The sequence below is a fragment of the Acomys russatus genome, chromosome 21, assembly GCF_903995435.1.
Source record: "Acomys russatus chromosome 21, mAcoRus1.1, whole genome shotgun sequence".
NCBI lineage: Eukaryota > Metazoa > Chordata > Mammalia > Rodentia > Muridae > Acomys > Acomys russatus.
In genome coordinates this window covers 58037519-58051696 of record NC_067157.1, presented here as the reverse complement: position 1 = coordinate 58051696, position 14178 = coordinate 58037519, and the positions used below count along the sequence as shown (strand labels likewise).

Genomic DNA, 14178 nt, shown 5'->3' with positions numbered 1-14178 from the left:
TAGTAATCATTGCTGGGAAAATATAGTATTTTTAATCTTCTGCCATTTGCATACTTAAAACTGGTAGTGAAACCTTTGGGTTCTACCCTTCTTCAGAGCAGTTAAGGGGGAAAGTCTCACATCAGGGACAAGGTGAGGTTCCGCCATTCAGAGCCAGAGCCAGGAAGGGAGGATCAGGGACCATCATGGGGTGGCACACTCAGTCCTCCAGAGTCCACTGGCCATTCCAGGTCAGCCTTCTATTTCACCTTCTAGGCCCCTTGTCTCGCACCTGTGCGGTATAAGTCAGCAAGCTTTCCCAGTTAGGGGTCACCCCACACACACACACACACACACACACACACACAGAGGGATTTGAGATTGTTGAACAGCAGACACAGCCTTCCGGACAGCCAACATCTTTGTGTTATGTGGAGGCACTTAGAGTCTTTCTGTTCTGAGCCGTGACACCCCTCAGGTCTCTACGACACCTTATTAAAAATGCACTTTGAAAGAAGCAGACAGCCTAGACAGCAGCACTCTGGCCAGAATGCCCTTAGGAGTGGCTGCCTATCATCTCTGCGCTCAAGGTCAATCCCAGGAAATTCCTGTGGTCACCCTGATCTTCCTTGGCTGCCTGCCCTCTAACCCAGAGAACAGGTTCAGATTCTGCAAAAGGCCAGAGGAAACACCCACTGACCTCCGTGAACTCCTGAAAGCGGGGCAGTCACTAACAAGCTATGTGGCTTGTCTACAAAATGTCAAAGTGGTGGCTTCTTAAGCTCAGTCTGTCACTACTGTTCCGTAGCAGGCGCAGGCCATACATCCGGAGGCTTTAGCCTAAAACAGCCAAGTGTTCAGACAGCCTGGAAACTTCCTCAAGGAGAGCACTCACCAACACCAGCCCCACTGTGCCTGAAAGCACAGCCCAACACACAGCTGCGCAGACTTCCTTCAGAGAACGGAGAAGATCTAATGTGGAGAATCTAATGAAGACATGCTTTTAAAAGCTAGTAGAAGGCAAAACTCCCAGATTACATGCTCCCTTACACACTGTCGCCAGCTCCCAGCTTACCTGAGTTTTTGTTGGTCTTGTTCTGCCGACTCTTCACTTGCTCAGTCCACAGTGTAGGATAGCGTGATGCAATATCTAAAGAGACAGCAAGATGGACGGACGGATCACCAGGAAACACAGACTCTCTCAGCTGAGGAATTCAGTAGCTGCCCTGACTGCCCCGCCCCCACACCCCCACCCCGCCCATAGGTATATTTCACCTTTTTAAAAGAAACAGTCAAAAAATAAATGGTTAAATGTAAATGGCAAAAGAAACAATAATATAAATGTTTTTTTTTTCTTAAATCCAAAAGTGTAAGTAAAATCTGTTTAGTTTGATAAAGACAGGTTCTGAGTGTTGGTACACACTCCAGTGTGAGCTGGGGATATAGCGCAGCAGTGGTATGGTTCCTTGTCAGTGCACAGGAGGCCCTGGGTTTGCTCCTCAGCATCACCATGGTGTAAAGGGAGGGAGGGAGGGAGGGAGGGAGGGGAAGGGAGGAAGCAGCCCCATGCAAAAACACATCCCACATAGTAAAAGGTAACCTTGTGCAACATGAGGTTCTCACATAGTTGAATGATTAAGCACAAAATAAAATATTTAAAGCGTAGCTCCCACACACCACTGTTGAAGAAATATTTAAAGCATAGCTCCCACATACCACTGTTAAAGAAAGAGCCCCTTACTACCAAGCACCAACCATGATTGCCTGTGCATGGCAGTGGTGTTACTCTGCCCTGAGAGCACAGACCTTGCACTCGCCTGGGTTTGAACCCCATTCCACATGGGACAGGCAGCCTGGGGTTCCACGGCTGGAGGGTTACTATGGCAGAGTCCAGGGCAGCCGCAGTGGACTCTAGCCACTGCTATTATTTGGAAACCATGCAAAGTTCTGTACTCCAGTCTTTCTTTTTTCTTTTTTTTTTTTTTTTTAAATAATGTGAATACCTTATATATTTTCCCCAAATCCTGATTCCATTACCTGGGAATGTGACAGATGTCATAAGCAGTCCACTAAAGGTAAGCATCAAAGGATCTATCCTTGTTGTCATAGGGACCAGATATGCAAGTTGGGGAAATAGCACATGTTATCACGCCTTTATTAAAAAATCAAGTGCATACATGTCTATCAGTAAAATGACTACCAAGGTATTCTGCTCAGTAGAGCCCCATGGCGATGTGGGACGTCATCAGGAAGAAGCAATGGTGCCTTGTGACGTTGGAAACAGCCACACGTTGCCAGCCCACTCTGGACTGTTCTGAGTCTACATGAAGATGCTCACCTGATTTCTCAACGTCTGCAGCCAATTACCAACTGCTTGCTACTCTCAGCACTGCACGCATAACGTGCTCTCCATCTGCAGACCTGCACATCCTACAGAAGCGCCCTTCGGCATCACTTGAACCGCCTGTTTCCTGGCCTTCCTGGGTAGCTCTCTTCCTGTGTGGTGAATGCCCTCCTACGGTCACAAGCCAGTGACATCAGGGAGAACCCTTCTTTGTGTGGCCAGGTTGTGAGAGTCATTGTACCCTTATCTGCTTGGTACCGCTTCCTGGCCCCTGACTGCCCCTCGCCACTCCCCACGTTATCCCCCCATCACCGGCTCACCTTCTTCATCTCCTTGAGGCTGAGTCTCCAATGCTGGGGCTGCAGCATCATCTGAATTCAGAACGGAAAAGATTTGCAAGGAGACTACAATTATGAGAGTAAGGTAAGTAAGTGTGCATCCAGGCTGGAGCCCAGGGCTTGCAAACCACCCACAGAACCAAACGCCCAGCACAGAGCAAAAGGCCACCAGGAGGGGAAGAGGACGGAGACCCACAGGGGTCATTGTGGGAGCTGGGTCCTCTTTCCTGACAGGCAGGGGCTACTTTAGAAGCCGTGGCATGGACCAGCTAGCCTTGCCTTCCCCTTACACTCTTCCAGCTGTTTATCCATGATGGCAGAGAGGGGGCACTTCAGAGTAGCATGCCTAAGAGGGGGGCTACAGTGTGGGAAGGGTCAGGCTAATGAAGAGGTGGCTGGGAAGGCAGGGTGGACACTGAGAGGAGTGGCCCTGTTTCCTGGAGACAGATATTTCCTCATTGAATTTACTGACCACTGCCCCGTGGATTCCTGGGACCTTCACAGTCAGAGCAGGTGACATAACAGTGGTTGTGGCACTTGGCCTCTCTGACTCTCCACCACTTTCATTCAAGTCTGCCCCGGAGATTTTGATACACTGGTTTCCAAATCAGCATATAAGACAGGGCCCGGCCATGGGGCCTGGCTAGCTGTGACCCACTGTATCTGGCAGCTGTCTCGAAGCCCCACACGAGGGTTAGAGGGAAGCAAAGGAGACTTATCTCTAAACCTTTAAGCTTTAATAAGCTCTTGAAAAAAGTTTGATGTCCACACATCAAGAACTCAATACGACTTACATGGAACATGCAAGCGTAGTGTTTACAGTGACAATGACATGGGGGAAATTTGCTGCTGAACTATTTTTTTCCCCTAAGAAAATAAAACGAAAGGAATAATGCATTTAAACCAAGTTCAATATACTAAGAAATTTGAAAGATAATTTTTAAAAAGCCTTTAAATGGCATGTGTGAGTCTCTTGGGGTTTTGGCAAAAAACAAACAAACAAAAAACCCCAAAAAATAAAAATAAAAACAAAATAAAAAATAAATATAAATTAAAAAACGGTCGGGTGTGAAGTTTGAGGCCAGCCTGGTCTACAAAGTGAGTCCAGGACAGCCAAGGCTACACAGAGAAACCCTGTCTCCAAAAACCAAAAAACAAAACAAAACAAACAAACAAATGAAAACAAAAAAACCTAAACAAACAAAAAAATCATTCTTGCTGGTGTCTATTGCTGAGGAGCAGGTCACTCTGTGAGCCACTCCCAAAATCTGAGTCCCTGCTGGCTGACTGTAGGTCTGGCTGCCCAGAGTGAGGTGAGCATGGGTGATGTCCAGCCTGAAGGCAGAGCAGTGCCCAGGCCCTGTCCATCCAGCTCAGGTCCCTGTGTGGGCAGTCCTCAGTTTTCCACCTGTCCTTGGAATGCTGTGTCTCACGGTGCCACACACCCACGGTGCCACACACCCACTGGAAGCCATAACTCAGCCTAACAAACAGCTGACAGAGTGGGGAAACTATGCTTTCCTTCTGTGTCTCTACCATGTCTCCCTTTTTTCTCTAAACCTGGATGTTGCTTCATTAACGCATCCTTTCTGTGGGGTGCCTGTCCAGAGAGCAGTGGAGCTCAGCCCGGAGGCCTGCTTGTTCCTTGAATCCATTTTGTACCCACACTCTACATTCCCACGGTGTCCCACAATGGACCCCATGAGCCCCCTGATAAGGAGATGCTTGCAGGTAGCCGAGTCCTCTGCCTCCCCCTCCTGTCAGCATTAGGTTAACTTTCTACTCATAAGCCGGCACTTTTTTCCTGTTATCTTATAGACTGGAGGTCAAAGAGTTCACTTGAGCATCCTTCTTTCTTCTACATGCAAACCATGCCCCCTTGTGCCTTCCTGTTCCAGCAGGTGCTGCACTGTTTTCCCCCACCCAAAGCTACCTCATGGTGCCCCCTGTCAAGTACATATTCTACCACAAAACCATCCTCCTGTAAAACCTCAGGTGTTCTCTAGACTGATCAATAGCTCTGCCTGTTTTGGACTCCTCTGGGCATATTTCAAGCCTCTGTGGGTGGCCTAGTCCTGCCTGCATGTACCCCGGGCCTCTCTGTATCTAGCCCAGGCCCCTCTGTATCTACTCTGGGCCTCTCCGTACTTATTCCATGCTTGTATCTTAACTGTACAGAGACATTTCTCCAGGGCAGGAAAGCCCAGGTCCTCTCCAAGAGACTTTCAATTTGTTCCTTGGGGATGGGGTTGAATAAATTCATTTCTCCATGTCTTGTCTTCACACCACTTCTCTTTGTCAGGTTTATTATAGTATAACCCACAGGAGAAAGAAGAGAAATGCCGATGGTTAGGTTTTTAAAAGTTCATTTCATCTTGAAAACCTCTCCTGACTCTAAAAACTAGAAGCAGATTGTGTGTTACAAGGACCAAGGGGGAAACTGAGGAAGGTCAAGGAACCAAGGGACAGGTCTTCCCAAGTTGTCTCAGTAGGCAGGTTACAGCCCAGGAGAAGAGGAATTTAGTCATCAAGTGGTCCCCAAGGAAAGAAGTCAAATGTCTGTTTCTTGCTCAGAAGAGAAGCTGCTGTAGAGAAAGATTTTTGCCTCCTCACAGGCAGACACACATCACAGTGTCAGTAATTTCTATGGCTTGGAATGTGTGAGAGGCCAAAACTTGGAACCTCTATTCTCTCGCCAAGTGCTTCTTTTAATGCCATCTGAGCCACTCAACACATCTACAGTAGAACCCAGGACCCTACAGGGACCCTCACACACCCACAGCATTGCCTGACACACCTACAGTAGAACCCAGGACCCTACAGGGACCCTCACACACCCACAGCATTGCCTGACACACCTACAGTAGAACCCAGGACCCTACAGGGACCCTCACACACCCACAGCATTGCCTGACACACCTACAGTAGAACCCAGGACCCTACAGGGACCCTCACACACCCACAGCATTGCCTGACACACCTACAGTAGAACCCAGGACCCTACAGGGACCCTCACACACCTACCGTGTTGCCCAACACACCTACAGTTGAATGCAGTTCACTTACAGCTCAGCCTGACACATCGACAGTGGTCCTTCTGGACGCACAGTAGTATTTGCACCTGCCACACCCACAGTGCAGCCTGACACAGCATAGTTGAACACAGCATTTCTACCTACAGTTGAGTGTGCCACACCCACAGTGTTACCTGCTATATCACAGTTGTCTTCATACACTACAGTGTTGAAATGCACTGTACAATTGCACACCTACAGTTGCACACCTACAGTTGAACACAACATACCCACAGCAGCCCTGAGCCCCTTACAGGGGTCCCCACACAAGCTGAAGCTAACACCCCTGGGTGTACTGCCTGACCCACAGGCAGCTAGCAGAAAGCAGAGCGGGGCAACAGTTCCCAGCACATTCCAGCTTTAACGTGAGAGTCATTTCAAGGCGCGATGAGAACAAACCTCATATATCATCGTGCAAAGTCATTTCAGGAGAGTTACCTGCTTTTCCAGCACCTTCCCGCTGCGGTAACTTTTCATTTACTGAACCTACGAGAGGAAAATAAAGAACGGAGTTACTTGGGCCCAGGGGTCCCGCTCAAACTAGGGCACCAGCCAAGGACAATACAGGCAGTAAACTTTAAACCCCTACCCAGATCTAGCCAATGGTCAGAACATTCTCCACTGTTGAGTGGAGAGTGGGATATGACTTTCTCACGAACTCTGGTGCCTCACATTTGACCATGTCCCCTGGAGGGGGAGACCTGGTGGCACTCAGAGGAAGGACAGCAGGTTACCAAGAAGAGACTTGATACCCTATGAGCATATACAGGGGGAGGTAATGCCCCTCAGGAACAGTCATAGGGGAGGGGAATAATAGGAAAATGGGAGGGAGGGAAGAATGGGAGGATACAAGGGATGGGATAACCATTGAGATGTAACAAGAATAAATTAATTTTAAAAATTTAAAAAAAAAGAAAATTGCAGATAAATATACAGAACTGGAAACCATTATGCTGAGTGAGGTAACCCAGACCCAGAGACCCAAACACTACACGTTCTTTCTAATTTGTGAATCTTAGCTACCTTTTTGCTTTTATTTTGTTTTTTCATTAAAACGTTCTTTCTATATTAAAAAAAAAAAAAAAAAAGAACGAAGTTACGATGCCCCGCCAAATGGTTTCCATCAGTTAAGGAAAGCTCCCCCATCCTTCCATTTTAATAAGTTCAAAGTGCATCCTCATGTTCTAGATAAATTATACAAAGTCACCTGACACCACAGGGGGAAACTCTCACCCGAAGTGTTAGCCCTGACTGTGTGGGGGAGTCCCCTTTTCTGAGGTTGTACAGCTATGTGTAGAAAACCTTTACCCCAACATGTAGCAATATACACTCCCCAAAAAACAGCCTCATTCTACTTGTCAACACACGTCACCATGATGAGTGTCTACAGAGCCACAAGCTACAGAAGCTATAGGAAACCAAATCCTTGGCTTCAGCTGCAGGCTGACTGTGGGAAAGGAAGTGCCGACTTGTCTGTTGTAGAGGGCTACAGACCACTGACAGATCTACGGAGTGTGAAGTTCTCAGGACAGTGAGGGACATGGGCTGAGGACATCTCAGGAGCTTGCCTCCTACAGACGTGCTGTGGATGTCTATGTCTCTACTGAACTCATCTCCCTTCTGTGTGAGGGTTATGCATTCGGCACACTGCCTGTTTGTTATTTTGTGGAGTTGCACAGCGTGGGCACAGTTCTCACAAATCTGCAGCGGTGGCGGCCCTTTGCTTCCAACACACCCTAACTGAGTCAGACAGCAACTTCTCCCACATCGCCACCTGCTCGGTGTGTCAGAAAAAAAAAAAAATAACCTCTGCTCTGAGCTGAGACTAACACAACGCCCCTCGGCAGGCAAGGCTGCAACTTGAAATTTGTTAGTTCTTTCCAGCCGTGAACACGATGCTGAAAGAGAGATCGACATTCCCCCACTACAGGCAACAGCGGCTTTGTGGTGTTGTTTCAGCTGCTAGCATTTCTTGGAAAACAGTAGTAATGTGTTGGGGAGACACGGAAGCGAGTGACTCTGAGGCTCCTGGAAGGCAGGAGGCAGCTCTGCATGTCCCAGCCCTTCCTGCTGCTCCCACGATGCTGCTTGAGATACCTGAAAGAGCAAGAGCGGAGCTGGGAGGCAGCTGGACTTCCTGGATCATTCCAAAGCAGGTACCTTCTTATTCCTGACTAAATTGTTCTCCCACAGGGGAAAGTGACTGTGTTCTGTGGCTCCCGGAGTCAGGGAGTCCCTGGTGAGAGTCACAGCTGGCTACTCTGTACCCCTGTCCCCGAGCTGCCCCGTTGCTTCCTGGCCTGCCCCACCTTCAGGGACCGGCTCCTTACAGAGCTCCCGTGTTGACTCCTCCTTGTACTACCATGTGTAGCTATGATGAACCAAAGCGTTCCCTCTTTTGACTGCAAGTGACTTTTGGTACTAACTATGTCCGTCCAAGCATGTGGGTCTTAATTTGTGAGTGAAGTATAAATATTCCAGATAATCAAACGACCCCCTTGAGAGAGCCTCAGGGCTGGATTAAGATAATCTCTTGTAATCTGAGGAGGAAGCAAGCTGTTGACCAGAAAGCTGATCAGAGTCAGGATCAGGAAAAGACATGACAAGCTACTCCTGGGGTTGCAGGTGGGGTGTGGGGTGTGGGGTGTGGGGTGTGGGGGCAGGTTCTCTCGGAGCAGCCAGCACTGGGTTCATAGGGCCCTCATTTCAGTCAGCATTTACAGACTGCCAAAAATAGTTCTATCTTGATCTCTGTCTGTCAGAAAGAGCTTCTCTGCAGGACCAAGTATCCCTGATCACACACTCTGCCGTCCAAATATTGTGAACTAAGGAATTTGACACGGAGGAGTCCGTCCAGGATCAGGGAGGCCACAGTTTTCTGTCCTGCCTCCCTGCAAGATGCTGGCCTGGAGGGCTGGAAAGGGAGCTGCAGCCAGGAGAGTGGGCGAGCCAAGGGAACGCAGGAGCGCAGGGCCGACGAAGCAGCTGAGATTTCTCATAGTGCTTGCTTGTCTTCGGTGTCCACAGTAGGATGCCCCTGTTGTGTCACTCCAGACCAACACCAGAAGGTCATGCTAAGTGTCCTCTGTCAGTGAGCGTCTGTCTCCTGAAAGGGGCCTCTTAAGGGAGGTGTCTTTTTCTGAGCAGTTGCAGGGGGCACATCTAGTGAAGGAAACCCACTATGTAACGGGGTGCCAGTGAATTTTCCATGGACGCTGGACTCTTGACCCTCGCAGCGTAGGTACTTGGTTTAAATACAGATCCAGCCCACTTGGCAATATAACATAGGGCTGCCCTCGACCTCACAGAGACCAGTGCTCTGATGACACACTGGCTCTGTCCCCAAGTAAGTGATGAGGCTTCTGATGTGGGCACTAGGAAGCTGCAGGTGTTGCTCGCTCACCTACAAGAGCCAATGTCCCCATCAGACCAGAAGAATCATCCCAGAAATCAGACTCTGTAGAACTCAGGGCTTTTCTTAGGAGAAGGAGATGGGATGGCAGGGAGGCTGGGAGAATTAAAAACAGGCCCATGCTCTCTCTGTCAGGATAAGCATCTCCCTTTGTCACTTAGCAGGTGCCAGTGGCTCCTTCTCTCTCTCTCTCTCTCTCTCTCTCTCTCTCTCTCTCTCTCTCTCTCTCTCTCTCTCTCTCTCTTTCAGCAAATGCCAGTGGCTCCTGCTCTCTCTCTCCCTCTCTCTCTCTCTAACAAGAGGGCATGCACATAGCAAGAAAGATGAAGCCAGCGCTGACAATGCAGCACAGGAGGAAGAGAGAGGCGTGGGCCTCCTCGGTGCAGCCTGTGACCTCCGCAGACCTAGATTTACCTCTCTAAACCCATTTCCTCACCTACAAAATGGGCAGACTGTATGAGGCCCATAATCTCAGCCCTTGGCTGAAGCACGAGGCAGCCTCAAGTTTGAAGCTGGCCCACCCTGCACAGCAAGGCTGCCCCAAGAATAGCCACAACCACAAAGCGACAAATAGGCAATATGGCGACCTCATGTAGAAGCATGGCCCACATACAGAAGGAGGCCAGAAGCGGTGTTTCCTGACCCTCCAAAAATGGCCCGCGGCGTTGTTCTGTGAAGAAGTGTGCCAAGTCACTAGAGAGGGGCACTCATGGCCACACCGCGGTGGCCTCTGCCACCGTGGGCTGCTGCATAAGCAGCATGGTAGCGTGACACCAGGAAGCTCAGTCTGACGCACAGAGAAGCACTCAGTTAGCAACACGGGCACCCACAGCACCTGAGCAGCTCTCAGCCTGCATCCCTCACTGTCCTGACAGCTTCATGCTCCTTAGGTCTTTCGATGCTCAAGACCCAGCCCTACCCAAGACAGAGATGAGGAAATTGAAGCCTGGAAGGCTAACTAGCTACTGAAAAGTGGGGTCCAGTCAGCTCACTATCTGCAGCCAGCAGGGGACTGGGAGGGAGAGGGAGATGAGCCGTCGTCTGGAGCGCCTGGGGTGAGGGCTGCGCCCACTGTCCTTTGGAGTGGGCTCCAAAAGCTCACTCTACAACCTCCCAGTCCGTCCACCCACAAGGCCATTGACTACAGTGGAGTCTACAACAGGCTCCTAGGGCTGCTTCTCCAAGTAGCTGGGGGGATACTCACCTCCTTACCGCTGCGGCTGCTGAAGGAACAGGGCACCAGTCTTTGCCCATATACTCTTCCACAACCGGGACCTGTGCTGCCCCCACCAGCTGTGGGTCCCCCCAAATCAGAGAAGCCTCCTCTCATCTACACTGAGCCCACAGTACAGCTAGAAGTCTGAACTGTAGTGCTCGTCCTCAAGGCAGAGTAAGAGGTAGTAGCTTCCTGGAGCTGACAGGAAGCTCGCCCCTCCTACTCTTCTTCTGCACGGAGGGAATCACTCTCGCCTTCTGCACAGTCTTTGGAGGGTTTGACAGACAGAAGCCACACTGTGGATAAGCTGCCATGGCTCTCTTATACGCACTGTACTCACAGTCGCGGGCTCTGGGGCCGACACAGGAATACAGCCTGTCCTCTGCCCTCCTTGGCTCAAGCTTCAGAAGTGAGGGCCAAGCAGGAAGTGAAAAGATGATGCTTGTTTTAAGGTTTGCAGCCTATCTCCAGAAGTGCCCAGGTATTGCTCTTTAAGTGAGCAGTATAAACCAGGGCTATTTGCTTATAAAAGGCCTCTTAATTTTTTTTTTTAAAGTTTATTAGAACATGTGAGAGGAAACCCCTTGAGAACTATATAGGGCAAAGGGAACTTCACGAGCATTCTGTAAATTTAATTTCACAGGGACCATGCTAAGAGAGGCCAGGGACTAGCTTATTCTTTCATGAGCCTGGCGAAAGATCATCTGGTTCGATCTAAAGACTTTTGTAGCTTATCCCTGGGTCTTCCACACCCTGGAGTAGAATTCTCTGGACCAAGCAGCAGAGATGGGTGTGAGAAGATTCCAGAAGAGACCACAAACCTACCCAGCCCTGTCCGAATGTCCACAACTATGGGTCACAAGTTTGAACAGTCCATCTCAGTGGACAAGATCTCTCACCCTGAAGCACCTGCCTGCCCTCAGCTCCAGGCTGTGGTCCCAGGCACGGGGGCCAACCAGTATGATGTCACCACATACAAGCTATACTGTTTCTGTGCCTCTCCTGAGAATCTGAGCCTGCTTCAGAGGCGAGACTCTGACTAAGGTCCAAGTGAAGACTCTGAGGAGAGTATGATGCTAAAAGTCCTTCCACTGGAGAAATGGCTGGTAGTGTGTACAAGGTCACTCACTGTCCTTGTACAAGACCTGAGCCCAGTTCTAAGCACTCACATCAGGCAGCTCACAGCCACCTGTTACTCCAGTCCCGAGGGATGTGACGCCTGTGTCCTGTGCCGCCAGCTGCAAACACATGCACACAAACACACGTGCACGCACATACACACATAAATAAAAATAGGGGGTTGGGGATTTAGCTCAATGGTAGAGTGCTTGCCTAGCAAGCACAAGGCCCTGGGTTTGGTCCTCAGCTCTGGAGGGAAAAAAAAAAAAAAAAAAAAAAAAAAAAGTAAAAATAATCCATCTTTTCTAAGTCGTTGCATGAAGGGTCAGCCTACAATATCCTTAACCTGGCTGGCTAGGAATGAGCTCTCTCTTGGTCAGTGCTTAGGGCAGAGAGCTGAGATTAAAACTCTAAGCTATTTCCAAATTACAGAATTACCCAACTACAGGGGAAATGTCTTTGTTTTTAGCACCTACTTGGATGCCCAGCCATGTTAGCCTTTGAAAGTAGAAGAGAAAGGACAGGAGGAGGAGTGGGAGGAGGGGAAGGAAGGGGGAGGAGAGGGAGGAGGGTGGAGGGGAAGGAGGGGAAGGGGGAGGAGGGCAAGAAAGGGGGAGGAAGAGCAGACAATAGGATCCCTGAAGAAGCATAAACTTGACCAGCAAGGGACATGAAGTGAGTAGGATGAATGCTTTGCCATTTTTCTTGGACATTCCTGATGCCAGAGAGGGCCCTGCAAGCATTAGCTGCAGGCCAGGATGGAGCGCTAAGTGTGCTGGGCTCCATGAAGCACCTAAGTCTCCCGGAGGAAGTGAGCACAAAACACCTGCTCTCAGGAGGGGAAACAGGAAGTCACCCCGGAAGAGCTCAGTTCCTCTAAAAGCACCTTTTGTTTTCAACTCCCAGCCACCACACTTCCTTGAGGATATCCCACCGCCTCCTGCCTGAAAGACAGGCATAATCCAAGAGGCGGAGAGTCAATAGCACTCAGGGATGAGTTCCTCTCCTATACCCACCAAACCTGCCCTTATGAGAACCACGCCTCTTGGTGTTTTTCTGAATGTTGCTGGACAGACAGAATGGTGTCCTCCATGTGCCTGTAGTGCACACCCATTGCTGGCCCAGCCTCCAGGCTACACCAGTGTCCCCTAGGCCCCACTCACTGCTGGCTCCCCGCTGGCCAATGCTTGGCAAAAGCTGCAGTAACAGTGAACAGTGAGTAGGCTTCCTGCAAAGAAAGTCCAGGTGGGAGGTGCTGCAAGAACTAGCCGAGCACTGTCCTGTGGTGAGAAGAGGCCACTGGCTCGGAAATGCCCACTGAACTGGGAGGAAAAGCCTAAAGGCGCTTGAGATCTCCATACTTCCTCTTCTGCCTGAGCCCTCTGCCCCTCACACCTAGATCTCCATGCAGGAACCAGAAGGACAGGCAGGTCACTGGTTTATGGTCTATGGGCTAATTACTTGTTAGTGCGAGCAGTAGCCATCAAGGGAGGCTGGCATGGTGGAAGGCTGTGAAGGAGACTGGCCTTTTCGGGTTTTTTAAAAGATAAATGACGTCATCCTGATCTCTCAGGAAAATTGCAGACCAGCATTCAGAATGTAAACAAAATGTTCAAGGCTAGCGGGATGTTAGCTGTGATTGTCAGCTTGACTTGATCTGAAACCAACTGAGACACGGCCTCTCAGCCGTGGGTCAGGGTGGGAAGGTGCACCCTAAGCGTGGACATCACTTTGCAGTGGCCGTCAGACAAAAGGCAGCGTGAGGGGAAGGGCTTTGCCTTTTGCCTCATTAGCTTCCGGGGGCCACTGCTACTACATTCCTTTGTGGATATCAGAACCCAGCTTTCAATGGATACTAAAACCCAGGGATGCCCCAGGAATTTTCCAGGCCTTTGGCACCAGCTTGGAACTGTGGAGGCAGAAGTGTCCAGCCTTGTAGACTGATCCACTACTTAATTCGGAAGACAGCCACTGTGGGACTACACAGGTCACATCATGTAAGCCAATCCGATAGGTCCATCCTGTCGGTTCTGTCCCTCTGTGGTCGCCACGGGACACCTCCCGGCTAGAGCTGGTTTTGTCCCCTGCCCTGTGTTGTACTTTCCGGTGGCTCCTCTGAGTCACAGACGCCAGCACCACAGCACCAGTGAGGGAGGCAGGCCTGTATCTGTCTGCATGGCTGCTTATCCTCCCGTGAATCTACAACTCTGTTGTGTTTCATGCTACAGACAGCAGGCTCAGCCCCAGGGCTCCTTCTTGACAGCCAGTGGTCCTGCAGGCCTGCCACGTATGTGTTTCTCCAGGGCCCATTCCCAGAAGGAAAGAGCTGGGCCTTTAGTGACTGGCTTTCACACTGCCACAGATGGTCTGCTGTTCTTTCCTCAGCAGCTCATCACAGAGTCACCTGCTGTGTTCCTCTGTCTCCAGGCGTGGGTACTGAGAGTCCCATTGGACTCTCACCCATGTTACCCTGGCACTATGACTCAAGGACATCCTTTAGAAAATGCTACTGTTTGACCACTTCAGAATTGACAGACTCTGCATCCATGGCTTCAACATACAATTGTGAAATGACTGTCCATGCTCACCCAGGGCAACTAAGGGTGGAAGGACATTGGGAATAGTTTGGGGCCATGCCATTGGGCACAGACCTAGAGGGGACATCCACCCTTATGTCCACCTGGCTGCCACAGAGC

General features: G+C 50.0%; 1 protein-coding gene across 1 annotated transcript in view; it reads right to left on the bottom strand.

Moving 5' to 3' along the window:
• Window positions 1-14178, bottom strand: part of Smoc2 (SPARC related modular calcium binding 2) — a 121918-nt gene that overhangs the window by 50559 nt on the left and 57181 nt on the right. The window contains exons 5-7 of the mRNA XM_051164364.1: window positions 6174-6221; window positions 2644-2694; window positions 1055-1129 (exon numbers count right to left, since the gene is read on the bottom strand). Of these exons, the coding sequence (XP_051020321.1) occupies window positions 1055-1129; window positions 2644-2694; window positions 6174-6221 (174 nt within the window). The remainder of the gene's footprint in view (window positions 1-1054; window positions 1130-2643; window positions 2695-6173; window positions 6222-14178) is intronic.